The following is a 15,049-nucleotide window of genomic DNA, read 5'->3' as shown; positions in this document are numbered from 1 at the left end:
TCGGACACGACTTAGCAGCAGCAGAACAGTCACCCTGCTGTTTGAGAGCGAACAGAGTGCAGAGCATCCTTCCTATAGCCAGTGTGTGTGGTAGTGACCACACATCAAACAAGAGGGTCACATCAGTGGTCCTTAGGAAGCCCTGACGTGCTGTGGAAATTACAGAGCACTGAAGCAAAGCTAGTCAACATCTTACCAACAGGAGTGGCCTCCTACACCTGACTCTGCCCTGAATCCAAAGGTGGCACTTCTGGACATCACTCATAGCCCCAGAGTAAATGCGCTGCTCATGGCTGTTGTCAAAAACCAAGATCACAACTACAATCATATCCCTCACAGTGAACGGGGTTTTGAACCCCAAAGTTGAATTCTTTTTCTCTTTCCAAACTATTCCTAGGAAATAAATTGGTTTTATTTGAAAGTTGCTTTAATATAGTCAGTTCACTATAGGATTCATAACCTATGTTATTTTCCTTGCATTTAAAAGATGTATAAATGATAGCTTTCTAATAATTTGTTACACTGAAGATGTGCTGTTAGAAGTATGTAAGTTAATTTCTTGTATATTGTGGGGAAATAATAATTAAGAAGAGAGAATTACATTTTTATTTCATTTAACAACAGAGCATTAAATGTGTAACTTCTTTTAGGATAATTAATTAAATTGGAAAGTTACACTCTCAAATAAAATCTTTTAGGATAATTAATTAAATTGGAAAGTTACACTCTCAAATAAAATCAAGTATGATTAAGTTATCATAAATAGATGATCATGTATTACAAGCAAAGTTACTAATATAGTTTGTTGGTTTGAACTTTCAAAGATTTTTTTTCACCTCAAAATAATAAATGAAATAAATCTTCTAATACATTCTTCCAAACACACAGTCTTATTTTTCTCATTAAAGAAAAGTTTCTAATTAACAGTATCTACGATGTCCATTGAGCATGCTCTTTAAAATATTTGAAATGTTAAAAATTATCTGATTTAATCCTTACAGGGAATTCGATTTCTACAAATAACAAAACGTTACAGCATACTTTAAAACTCCATATGCAGTGTAGCTATTTTTCCCTAAGAGACAGAAGTCATGTCTGAGATCTAATTACAAATGATCACTTTGACAAGTAACTCCCATCTTTATGAGGTATTCTGGGTTTCCATCAAAATTTGAAAACTTTATTATAACTGACCATTCTTATTGCCTATTAAGTAGGAAGCATTTATCTAATACTCTGCTAACTTTCCCAGATTTCAACAAAACATCTCAGTAAACCTATAAGGAACTGACAGAACACATCAGTAAAAACACACAGAATGGAGCTGTTCAAATCAGATTGTTGCTGCTTCCCTTCAAACTGCAGTCCTTTATATTTTTTTTTTTGACTGCACAGCTTGCAGAATCTTAGTTCCCCAGCCAGGAATGGAACCAGACCCCTGTAGTAGTACTAAAGGTTTGCAAGGAAGACTCTCACCAGGAAAATCTACTCACTTTCCCCAAGAGCTCAAATTCGCTACTCTAAGGACTGTCTGTTACTTACATTCACAGGTCAAAAGAATTGTGTTTATGTGGTGGACATGGCACAATTTAGCAACTCATTTGCATGGCCCCTTCAGTCATATGGTATACTAACAAGTATCATTTAGTAATTTCACCATAAAGGCAGAGAGTTTTTAAAGGGCACGTGGCACAGTCTTCCCATCTCTCTACTGCTTCCATCTGGTCACAGGAAATAATAATAGTCCACTCATCAGTCTTAGACAATTAAAATGAAGAAATTCCATGAAAGAAGAATGCCAAAATATATTTCCTTCCTCAGATATTGATTCAATATCCAGCATCTCTCACTGTGTTTCAGTTAGTTTCTCCCCATCACCAAATGTCCATGTTATTTTCCTTTCTTTTTAGTACTTCTGCAGATCTCAGTTGACTTTGTTTTTCCATAGGAGAACAGGAGGGCATGCAAAATTATGTGGACAGCTTTAAAATTCCCTCGTGGTCCTCTTGACTATATTCAATGTCAGTAGGCATAATAAGAAGTATATAAAAATGAAAGTTTTATTTGTTATTCTGAGCTATCAATATAGCAAATAATTTTGCAGTTAAGTATTTTTCAAAGGCCGTCAAAAATTTTCCAAAGATTATTTTTAAATGGTATCCTGTATTCCCTTGTGGAGCTGAAGAACTACCATGAAATTAAGGGCATTTGAAATTTTCTGTAATATTTTTCAAGCATGACTGCAGTATCAAGATTGATTTTCCAGGAGATATTAAACTATGCACTCATTCTCTATCACATTTTAAAATATCGAATAATTTAACCTACAATGTTTTAAAATCCTTCAATAAGCATATTTCCTTAAGTATGTGCCTACTTATTATTATGCCTACTGACATCAACTGCCAGATTTCAGTAAATTTCCTGCTCTGAAATTACTATTTGTGTATAGGAGAAAGCTTCGCTTAAAAAGCTCTCATATCTTTCAAACTATGATTGTAGAAAAGAACTGCTTTTGAAAATATTCTTCCAAAAAGAGATGATAAAAAAACCAAAAACTATTTGCATCAAATTTGCTCAGCAAGTTTGTTTATCAAAATTCACCTTGATATAGAAAGGCAACCTTGTAGATCAAGGCAAACCTTTGTCAATGCTGACAAAAGTTTATATGTGAAGGTCGCTGGGAAACTGTTGATTTTGACAGAACTAAAATTATGTATCATCTGAGTACAATTAAAGGATTTTATAGGATTATGCTTGTATTTGGTTTTGTAGTTTGATCTTACATAAAACATCTGAAATTTGTCTGCCTGGAAAAAAAATTGATACATGATAAAGATGAAAAAATTCAGAGCTATATCATAAAAATTCAGCCTCTTTTTGCGATGAACATTTTCTTTGATGCAAAAAATTAAAAAAATAAATAAAACTTAGAAACTTAACATATTCTTTCTGGCTTCCAGAACATGTGCATTTCTTATTATCAATTATGGGGCTTCCCGCAACATGGGCGACCTGGGTTTGATCCCTGGGTTAGGAAGATACCCTGGAGAAGGGAATGGCTACCCATCCCAGTATTCTGGCCTGCAGAATTTAATGGACAGAGGAGCCTGGCAGGCTACATACAGTCCATGGGGTCACAAAGAGTTGGACATGATTGAGCAACTTTCACTTGTCATGCTCCCTCTACTAATACACTCTACATTCTTTATGGTTGGAAAGGAAATGTTCTTCGAGAACTATTTAAGCTAATACTAAATGAAAATTATATGTCACATGCAGAACAAATCCGAAAAACAAGGGACCTCAAATCTTTATTGATGCTTATTATTTTGAACTGGGTTTCCCAGGTGGCACTAGTGGTAAAGAAATCGCCTGCCAGCTCAGGAGACATAAGAGACATGGGTTTGAGCCCTGGGTTGAGAAGATCCCTGGAGAAGGGCACAGCAACCCACTCCCATATTCTTGCCTGGAGAATCCCAAAGGCAGAGGAGTCTGGTGGGTCACAGTCCCTAGGGTTGCAAAGAATCAGACACAACTGAAGCAACTTAGCTCGCATGCACTTTGAATTACTGTGTTGATTTTGTCCTGTAAGAATCATCCTAGAAATTACTTAAGTTTTAAGTACTTTGAATCCGTGATAACATTTTTTTTGGAAGAACTTTAAATTCATTCTATCTACAAAAGGTTAATTAATATAAACAGTATAGTATATGCTTTCCTACTGTAGTTCCCTGTTTATATAACCTTTGAAAACATTAAGTATGTTTTGGGTTATTTGAATGAAGCATTTACAATGCACCTAAGGGAAAAGACACCCTTATTTCAGTTCACACAGAAACATATGGTTTAGCTGGTGCCACCCCCAGTGGTCAAGTATCTTTTGCCTAATCATTATGTCAAACACAAAAGATTCAATATATGGTCTGTGAATTCCTAATATTCTGAAAGTGATCTTTAAGAGATTGATCATCTAAATATATTTGTATTCTTCAACCTATACACATTCTGTAAGGGCTTAATTTCATTTTTTCCCCAAACAGGGTTTTTGAAGCTCTCTTTACTGCCTTTTATCTCTTAGGCAGTAGGATGCTGGCTATCTAAAATGGAATTTCTCAAACTTCACTTGAAAACTATGTAACACATTAATGGATGTCCTTGGGAAATAGGTCTTCCAGAATGAAGTAAGCTTGGTATATGCTGGAGTAAGCAGAGATAAGCTATTACAAAGTAGAACTCAAAACCTCAAGAACTGTACTATGTCCTGTGAATCATCAACAGGCAAGTGTAGCAAGCAGTGTTTGGGAGATGCTGGCCTATGTATCACGCTGTGCAGCCCACTGCTTATCTCAGAGCTGCCTATCTTGACATTTTCTTGGTTCATCACATACTTGAATAGATGGAATCAGAACCATAGATGGTATTTAATTGCCTGCATACTATGGTTCTATATGATATGGACAAGATGAAGTCAGTGGTTTCTCTCTCTCTGGGTCCTTCAGGAGTGTACTGGACACTTGGTGGACATTTAGATACTGAACACTGTCTTCAGGGGATGCTGCAGTGTCTTCTAATGCTTTTAATGACTTTCAGTATAAACCCATCCCAGGCAACACAGAGCCAAGTATTTCATGTTATATCTTCATGGGAAGATAAAAGCAAAGATACTTATATGTGAACCCTGAACAACATGGGTTTGAAGTGAGTGGGTTTATATGCTGACTTTTTTCAATAAATATAGCACATATTTTAATCTTTAAATTAACTAAGTGTGGGGAAAAGTTCGTGTTCAATGTGGAAAGAAAAGGCTAGGGTTTAAGTCCTGGTTTTATCTTAACCATCTCAGCTTCCTGCCCACATTGTCAAAGATCTGACCTCTTGTATAGGGAACCAGAACATAAAAAATATGTTTTAAACTCTTAAGCAGATTATAATCTCCTTAAGTGTGTGGCATAGATATTATACTATCATGAAGTCTTGGGAAATAATAAAGTCTTTATGCTTGATTGGATCTCAAAGGTTTGCTGGTACCTATTATGAAATATAAATATATCTATTATCATATTGATCAGATACTTTATATATGAGCTTGAATACATAGAATTTTAAAACCTATGAAGGTAGTTACTAAAAATAAAGAAATGCAAAACAGTATTATATTGAGAAAAATAAATATTCAGTGTTATAAGCACTAGGAATATTTAAGTTTGAAGAGCCCGCAACCCTTTGATATCATTTTGTTCTTTGTTTCTCCATTACAAACCCTCCTCTCAAGTTTTTCAGTTCAGTTCAGTTCAGTCGTGTCCAACTCTTTGCGACCCCATGAATTGCAGCACGCCAGGCCTCCCTGTCCATCACCAACTCCCAGAGTTCACCCAGACTCATGTCCATCGAGTCAGTGATGCCATCCAGCCATCTCATCCTCTGTCGTCCCCTTCTCCTTCTGCCCCCAATCCCTCCCAGCATCAGAGTCTTTTCCAATGAGTCAACTCTTCACATGAGGTGGCCAAAGTACTGGAGTTTCAGCTTTAGCATCATTCCTTCCAAAGAAATCCCAGGGCCAATCTCCTTCAGAATGGACTGGTTGGATCTCCTTGCAGTCCAAGGGACCCTCAAGAGTCTTCTCCAACACCACAGTTCAAAAGCATCAATTCTTCGGCACTCAGCCTTCTTCACAGTCCAACTCTCAAGTATTTACCACAAGGCTAATGGTGGATGCAAAGTAACTGAAATGTGTGTGTGTGTGTGTGTGTGTGTGTGTGCATGCATGTGTGTTAACATGTGCGTTTGTGCACCTATGGATATTCCTTGGGAAGAACATATATCAAAAGATAACTAGATTTTAAATATCAAAAGAAAGTCATGCCCCTCCATATCTCATCCTACCCTCTTTATTCCTAAGTGTTCTAAGAAATCAAACATCTACCAATTATGACCTTGAGCATCGGGCCACAGGAAAATACTTCTTCACCTTAGCTTCAGGGGAAACTTGTTTAGCCATTAGTTTAACTGCCTGCCTTTACATAATCCACTTATATAAAAATAACTCAAACATGCTCCAAGCTACAGAGAAAAGAAACAGGAGCTGAAAACAGGGAAATGCCCAGAGAAAACAGATTTGTCACTAAGAAATTCACTTGTACTGTTTCCAGGTCTAATCTCTGTCTTAATCAACTTCAATAAATAGAAATCATATGAATCAAGGAGGCAAAACATCATCTATCTTCTACTTTGTATCATGGTATAATATAGTGAGTGTTATCATTGGAAGGACTGATGCTGAAGCTGAAACTCCAATACTTTGGTCACCTGATGCACAGAACCGACTCACTGGAAAAGACCCTGATGCTGGGAAACATTGAAGGCAGGAAGAGGAGGGGACGACAGAGGGTGAGATGGTTGGATGGCATCACCGACGTGATGGACATGAGTTTGAGTAAGCTCCAGGAGTTGGTGATGGACAGGGAAGCTGGCATGCTGCAGTCCATGAGGTTGCAAAGGGTCGGACACAACTGAGACTGAACTGAACTGATTTGATAAACTATCATTTTCCCACGAAGTAACCTTGGCTCCAATCACTATCATGTAATTCCTTCTCACCCTTTGTACAAAATCATAGTACCTTGCTCTTGAGCTGCCTAAAATTTCTGTTCTTTGCTTTCTTCCTTAAAAGCCATGCTGCCAAATTTTTTCTGAAGATAAATTTTTGAAGACTTTATTCTCCTGAAATTTCAAGAGAATGACAGTGGACCCACATAGCATTCTCAGAGTTGGTTTGTGACATGAATTCTATTAATTAGTTATACTTTATACCATAAGACTCAGGCCACTAGAGTCTATCATGAATATAAATTGTTTCTAGTGATTAAAAGCGAAAAGTTTTTGTTTAACCCCTATTTATCAATATTCTTGCTAAACTGAATAGGTTCTGAAACATAGTATCTTAATAATATTTCAATACAAGGGGATCAATTAGAATCATTTTTACACCCTCTAACCTAGCAGCTCAATAGATATATTCTTTAGCTCTTCTAATTCTTTCTTCACTTTTAGAGAACTTAATACTCTGTTAGGACCAGAGGCAGAGAATATTCAAAGTAGAGATAAAACATTCCACTAATATCTTGACTGATCAGAACTTCTCTTGTAGCTTCTCAGTGAGACACTGTCAATTAACAGTAAGATAACTGGTCTCAAATTACATCAACAGGTGAGCAAGGTGCAGAGAAATCCAGGAAGACAGAACACTCAAGGATCATCATCCAAACATGCCATCATACCAGCTTTCAGAGTGTTAGGAAGATAACTGCTCCTGTTTTGAACATTTACATTTTATGGGCCTCTCAACAACCCAAAAATGCCTTCAGTCAAACTTCTACTTCTGGGAACTAGTTAAGAGCAAATACAAAATATGCCTTGTCCATACTGAGTCTGTTTTACTGAAGACAGGACCAAATTCCTGAGGTCTTTCCCCCTTTAGCAGGGTTATTTACCTCTTGAGAACCAAGATAATTGCTGGTGATTTAAACAAACTACATGCAAATCTCTTACAAGTCCGATAATGTAAAAAAGAGGTATGTGTATTTTGCAATCACCCCCACCTGAAGGTGTACCAACTGCTTGGGGACTGAAGACGAGCTCAGTAAATTATAGCCTACAGGAAAATGTAGCCTGCTCTCTGTCCTTCTGTAAATAAAACTTTATTGGACTACGACTGTGCTCATTTGTTTGCAGAGTTTCTGTACAATGACATTGTAAATCATCGCAACAGAGGCTGTCCAGCAGAGCCTGAAGTATTTACTACCAGGCCCTTTACAGAGAGGCTTCCCAACACAGGACTAAAAAATGCTTTATGGATTTAATGATATTAGAAGGAATTTTAGAGATTGCTCTGTGGTTACAAGCCCCACCTGATAGGAAGGCCCACAGAATCTGGGCAATATTACACAACAGTGAACCAAGGCTGAAGCCACCCTAGTCCCGGTCATTTCAGTGAAACGCTCTGGCTCCTCTACCTAAACTCTGAGCGAGAATAAGCAGGAGGCTAGGTGCACTTCCACCTGGTTGGCACAAGTGGTGGCCACTCACCTGACCCTGCCCCGAGGCCGCTCAGACTGCTCGGACAGGAAGCTGGTGCTGCTGAGGCGGGAGGCACTGCTGGTTCGGGACACGGCAGACGCGTCGCTGGCGTCGCTGTCTGAGGACCTGGTGGAGACGTTGTCGCAGCTTCTGTCCTGATCTGTGTGTGCGTTATACTAAGGAGTGAAAACAAGCGCGTGTGAGCTCCGTTACCGGGTGGGGGGAAGCAGACATAACACGGTGAGGTTAGCGGCTCCTCTGCCCGCATCAAGCAAAAGTGCACTTTTATAAAACTAGGTGTGAAATCTAAAGTGACCCAACGCTAGCATGATGTATGGTTTCCAACAGAACCATCCTGCATCCTCTGAACGGTAAGAAGTGCTCTGTGAGGACCGACTGACAAAAGAATCAGAAGTGTCAATGCTTGGGTGGAAAATTCACTACATAAATGACTCGCACCTACTTACTACCTCAAAATTGCATTATTCCTCTTCTCCAGTACATCAATTTCTCTTTTCTTGATTTTCATCACAGCCTACAAATTCTACTCACCTTCTACTCTACCCATGAAAGAGACTACTTCCATTTGTCTGTGTTCTTGAGGCATTCTAAAACTGATATTTAATTTACCCTACACACTCGCCCCATTTTAAGATGTCACATTCTTTCACATTTTACCAAAAAATATAACTCTCAAAAAAAAAAAAAAGAGTTGATAAGAAAGCAGAGGGATTATGCCAAATTCAAGTGAGGCAATGGAAGCAAAGACAGAACTTTGACTTTCTCTCTATTATGGTTTAATTACTCATTTTCAGATTAAACTATTAACTAAGTGTTGAAAGTAAAAAAAGGATTCCTATTAAAATTTCAGTATATGCTACATCTCATATTTAAATATCTTTATTTTTAAATTAATTAATTAATTTAGTTGTGCAGGCAGGTCTTATGTGGCACATGGGATCTAGGTGTCCAACCAGGGATTAAATCTGGGCCCTCCGCATTGGGAGTGCACAGTGTTAGCCACTGAACCACCAGCGAAGCCCCTCAATGTGTCTTTGTATCTGTCTTAAGTATTTATTATCTAAAGTTGTAGAAATCATTAGGTAAAAGTTAAAATTGGTGAAGATGTCAAAAGTATTTTTTTTCCTATTTCTACTTTACTGTCTTACTGCAACGAATCACACTGTGAGTAGCTTTATACAGTCTATATTTTTATGTGTGTTTAAATCATAATAAATAGTAAGGTTATATAAGTATCTACAATTTTGAAATAACAAATACATAATTGATTTTCTATTGTTAGGTACTGGAAGGTAAGATAACTTCTTACATAAAATAAAAGAACATATGACTAAAGGGACACATGACCAACACCGGCTATTTATGTTTCTTATCAAGCAATTTAATTCTGCATTTATGTGCTCAGGTGTGAAAATATCAAATGTTTGTTAAACTTGTAGAAAAACTCACCCTTCCTCGATGCTCCATATTATGTGAGTTTTAACAAATCTAAAATAATCCTAACTAGTTCAACAGTTTGCATAAACAATTGTCTTGCTAAAGCACACTATGTAAAATGATGCTTAATTGTGGTTCTGTATATACAATTATAGGACAATAATACTTACTTTAAAAGTTCTAGAAAAAGGACCATGTTTATTTAATAATTCTTCATATGACAGCAGTTCAGGGTGAAGGTATTTAAATGTTAGCTTTAATTTTCCATCTCTCACATGTATGTGTTGGGCAAAAAATTTCACAACTCCAAATTTATAGAATGTCTATAAAATTCTATTTTCAGATAATTTTTTCATGATTGCATGATTTATTTTTGAAAGCCATATGCTAAATAGTAATCCAAAAGAAAATGCATATATGTTAATATGTTCAGAAATGAGCTATTTACACAACTTTGTATGTGACCTAAAGTTAACATGAGCTATGATAATGTATTTAAGTAGCATGGTAATTTTTATCATCAAATTGTCGTATCTGGTAGCATGACACTAACTGGCAGGATTCATTTCAATCAGAACTGGTTTTTATTTACATAGATGTAAAAACATAACATGCTCACGTGGTGGAAGCTGAATTTAATACTGTTGCTGGGTAAAAACATAATTCCAATATCATTTGTCTCTAAAACTATTTTGCTATGTAAATATGTCATTCCTGTAATATTTCCAAACATTGAAATGATAGCTTGTACTTGAGAGAATATGAACTAATTTGTTTCTAATACAATAAAAATTTAGAGTTGTAGGAAATATTCTGGCATGGTGTTGACCCCTAGAACAAAGTCTCCCCTTATTTGGCAAATGCCAATAATAAGCAGTGAGGACTATAAACTAAGGGTAAGGGAATATGCATGGAATTATTTCTCCAACTAAAGATTTTCTCCTTTCCTATAAATTATCTGTTCTTCTCCTTTTTGTATATAGACTTCTGCTACTCCTGTCAAGAGACAAAACAAAAAAGTTTGAAAGACTGTCATGTTAACATTTTTTTTTATATTGGGGTAAAGAATAATTCATCATTCTGACACAATGTCACAGTTTTCTTCACATTTGTAATTTGAAGGAAAGGCTTTACACTCACTTTATACTACTGTATCTACTTATTTTCAAAATCTGTTAAAAGTTTAATAACTTTGACTTTTCATCAAGCATGATTCTTTAAAACTCCTATTTAACAATTAAATATTTTAATGGAAATACATTAAATGTATTTTGAGAAATGTAGCATCCTCAGGAGAAATTCATATTGATCATATAGCAGGGGAATTAGTCCTTGATGTGAAGGAAGCCCTGATAATAGGGCTGCCGCTTTCATAACTTATAATAAACATTCAGAAGCTCCTACAAAACCTATCATGTCAACTCTTGCTGTTTCTAAGTTACAGAAACAGAAGTGCTCTTTCAAATGTGAGACCTACATGAAAATTCGCTACCCATTGATGAATTTCACTCCATCGCCAGGGCATGCGACTCTAATATCAATGAAAATGTAGCACAGTGTCACATTTCAGGGACAGTGATGTAGTTTTGTATTTTCTCAGAAACCAAGTTACTGCTAATTCCTTACTCAGGATGGAATTAGGTTCATTTATTACTTTAAGGAGGTGTCAGCTTTGAAACATCTTAGGAATTATACTACATCTGTCTGGTAATTCTTTGTCCTGAAGAAAATCGAATTCTGTTGGTGTTTCATTATAAATATTTGAAAACAGTTAATCAATTTCTAATTTGGCAGAATTTCAATTAAGGTGCTTTGCTTTAGCAAAGTGCTGAATGACTAAAAATAAGTCAATCAGGGAATATAAGTTCAAAATTTAGTGTACATTAAATTTATGAAATTATTGGTTCTCAGCTATACAAATACAAATAGATCTTTGTAAATTGTTAAAAGGTTGGGGTAAAAGGGTAAATTTAAGAAAGAAAAAAGAAGAGAGGATTAACAGAAATTACTACTGGAAACTATTTTAAAAATTTATTGTAAGCATTAGGAATATTAGAATCATGCAGAGTATTTACCTTTTACTTAACCCATAAAATTTAATATAAGCCACTTATTTGCTATTTTACCCTAAATATTTTTCCTGTATTATAGTCTCATGTTTTTAAAGATACCATATCTTTGATCTCACACTTATCAGTATAATTTATAATAATTTTATTTATGTAATATAGTAGTATCAATATATGCAGTGAAAGCAATTGTAACATATTTAAAAGTAAAGGGTTTTTTAATATTCAAATACAATGAAAGAGAAAAAGGAAAAGGATGCCTATGCAAACAAGAAAGGAATGTTAGAATATAATAATTCAACTATGTACAAATTAAAAGCCATAGGAGAGCCTCTGAATCAGGCTGGAGTCATGTATACATTTCATTGGTGTCATAGGAAGAGCAAAGGGCATCTAAGTTCCAGCTAGGGAATGGAGGGCTGACCACCAAACAGGAAGTCTGCTAATGAAGAGAAAGTATCTCCCTTCTTTGGAGAGAGCCTCAGTTTTCATAAATCTGGTAAATAAGATAGCTGGACTAGAGAGGGTCATTTTTAGGTATTTTCAGATTCTGGAATCTCTCAATCAGGATACACCTACTTTTGATTCATTAAGAAAACAAGTATTAGTGGTGGTTTAGGGTGATTTAGAGTCTAGGGCACTTCATCTTAGAGTTTTTTGATCACCTGATGAATGACTAGAGGCCCAGTTCAGAAAGGCTTTCAGGATTTTATGCTGATTCTTTATTAGAATCTTTCTTGTTTTCTGTACTGGCTCTACCTCTCTCTGTAGTTCAATCTGACCTCATCCTTTGACATGATGCTAAGAAATCAAGAAAGCATTTCCATCTTTGATTAAGTTCTTCTAGTTTAAAGATCCTTCCCAAATAAGCACATGCCACAGTGAAGGAAGAAATTCTAACTTAACCTGTTTTATAATGCTTACCGCATTTGTGTAAAGGAAAACAAAAATGATGATGATATCCATAAAGACAGACAAATAGCTGATTAAGTGATAATATCATAAAGTACAAACCAGAGGAAAAAAACATGTGGAGAAGGAATCAGCAACTTTGGGCAACATCAAGATATTCTGCTTACCAATATTTCTCTCTCTCTCTCTCTTTTTTTTTGCCTTACTGATTTTGCTTTTTAAAATATTGTTTCAGACTCCTAGGGAGTTGGGCTCCACCAGATCACAGTGACCTTGAGCTTTGTCCAGCTGGAACCTTCTGCAGTTAAACTAAGACATAAAGTCATAAAATGATAAGACGATGTCCAACACACATGCCTGTATGGTGGGCTGGTAACAAATCTGATTTTGTTACCGCCTATATATTTTTGTATTAGTTTCTGAATATCTGGCTACATAATGAACAACCTCACTATTTAAAAATGAGTAGGTTTTACTAGGTTCATATAACAAGTTAACAACATTAATTTAGTATAATTTTTACTTAATTTTGAATTTCTAAAAGGTCATTACTTGTAAAAGGGCTCTAGATACCGAATTATAACACAGGTTATCCTGTAGTGTGCTTCTCTGGTGGCACTAGTGGTAAAGAGCTCACTTGCCAATGCAGGAGACATAAGAGTTGAGTTTGATTCCTGGGTCAGGAAGATCCCCTGAAGGAGGACGCACTCCAGTATTCTTGCCTGGAGAATCCCATGGACAGAGGAGCCTGGTGGACTGCAGTCCACAGGGTTGCAAAGAGTTGGACATGACTGAAACAACTTAGCACATCCTGTAGCTTTTGTAGTCTTTTAAAAAATATTTTAAAAATAAATCAGATAATATATTCAAAATTGCTTAATGAAGCATAAAACTATTTTAATTAAAAATCATTTTAATCAAAATTATCAGATACTATTTAGCAGTTTATAAACTCCTTAACGCATCCTTACAAAATAACTTTGAAATATAAGTTTTTATTATCTCTTAAAATTGTGTGGATTTCAGTTTCTAAGAGTTTAAATCAGTTTTCTTACTAAAGACAGATCGATAAGAAATCTCACATCACACAATTTTCACTCACTGTGAAATCTCCATAGGAATTATCAACCTCAAATAGTATATGGCTATAAATCTACATCTTAATATTTAAAATAGAGTGTTGAATGAAATTCAAGAGATAAATGGCTTCATTTACCTTACTGATGTGAATTTGACTACTGACAATCATTAAATGACTGTAACATCAAGCATTTTCTTTTTTCTAGAAAACATTTAATCCAAATTCATAAATGATACATTACTAAACTTCTATCTTGCGCCCATGTTAAGAGGAGAGAAGCCATGATGCAAGGCCATCATTTGAAGCATAATTTCTCTCCTGTAACTTAAGGGCTCACTGGTCCTACCTGCTACCCACACTGTACTTTTTTTTTTGTTACCAGGGAAACTATTGGTCAGTTACTGGTTTTACCTTGGAATATTGCTCGCGATCAAGTTCTTGACTAGAACCAGACCCTGTTGTCTGCTTAAATCGATGCACTTTCATTTTCATCTGTCTCGTTCGCTCCTCCACTACTAAGCTTGCTGCAAAAACACACAACGGGAATCTGTTAAAACACCGAAGCACCTCTGAGGAACCGAATGGTTTAAGACTGCAATGCTTTTGATAATGACTTCAAGTAAAATCTCAAAATGACATGATTAACAAACAAAAGGCAGAAGATCAAACGCTAGCAACTGGGGCTCTAACGAAGAATGTGACTCAAATCACACAGGATGGGGGACACAAAGGTTAGGAACAAAAGCTAAGGACCCTATGTCTTTATCGGAGATGAAATAATATCAATTCTTCATAAGTGATTACGTAAAATTGAATTTGATTGTGAAAATATGCTCCCTATTGAACGAACTGGTTGCTTGTACATACAAAGCGAACACATCACACAAAGCTACACGTGTTTACTGAGACACATACACACCAGGTAACACTGTCAGCTGAAGCAGGCTCCTAAAAACTCTTCTAACGGAAGAGCATCCGCTTTTCTGAGGCATTCTTATTAAATCCTTCATTTCTACCAACCGTTTTTCATGAATATTTGCCAATCTTAAAAACTGGACTTGCTAAAGGAAAAGATTCATTTTCTATTTCTGAAAGCTCTGTCTGACCACAAAAACGAAATTCATACTTCTTGAAAATGTGATATAGAACTTTAGGTTTTTAATTTAAATTGTAAATAAAAGAGTGTATTCCAGTTAAGCCTTTATTAAGCGTCTAAGTAGCGTAGCAGGTGTGATTGTATAGGTGTGAAGTACTGCCTTCAGTAAAGTATGAGCTATTTTAAGTCAGAATCTATCACAAGGAGCTTAAAGACCCTGTCTTTAATTTCTACATTCTTACAAATGAAAAAATAAGAATACAGTTGTGTACATGTACCTGTGTTGTATGAGGACTATGTTTATGCTTTATAACTTATCTTTTGCCAATCTCTGCAACAAGTGCTAGAGTTTAT

The 15,049-nt window shown here is 35.9% G+C and overlaps 1 protein-coding gene across 1 annotated transcript in view; it reads right to left on the bottom strand.

Moving 5' to 3' along the window:
- The window catches only part of RIMS1 (regulating synaptic membrane exocytosis 1), a 600,042-nt gene that overhangs the window by 96,406 nt on the left and 488,587 nt on the right, over positions 1-15,049 (bottom strand). Inside the window, exons 27-28 of the mRNA XM_055534784.1 lie at positions 14,011-14,123; positions 8,089-8,255 (exon numbers count right to left, since the gene is read on the bottom strand). Of these exons, the coding sequence (XP_055390759.1) occupies positions 8,089-8,255; positions 14,011-14,123 (280 nt within the window). The remainder of the gene's footprint in view (positions 1-8,088; positions 8,256-14,010; positions 14,124-15,049) is intronic.

The sequence above is a fragment of the Bubalus kerabau genome, chromosome 9 (assembly GCF_029407905.1).
Source record: "Bubalus kerabau isolate K-KA32 ecotype Philippines breed swamp buffalo chromosome 9, PCC_UOA_SB_1v2, whole genome shotgun sequence".
Lineage (NCBI taxonomy): Eukaryota > Metazoa > Chordata > Mammalia > Artiodactyla > Bovidae > Bubalus > Bubalus kerabau.
Note: the sequence above shows the minus strand (reverse complement) of the source record. Positions and strands in the feature narration are given on the sequence as shown.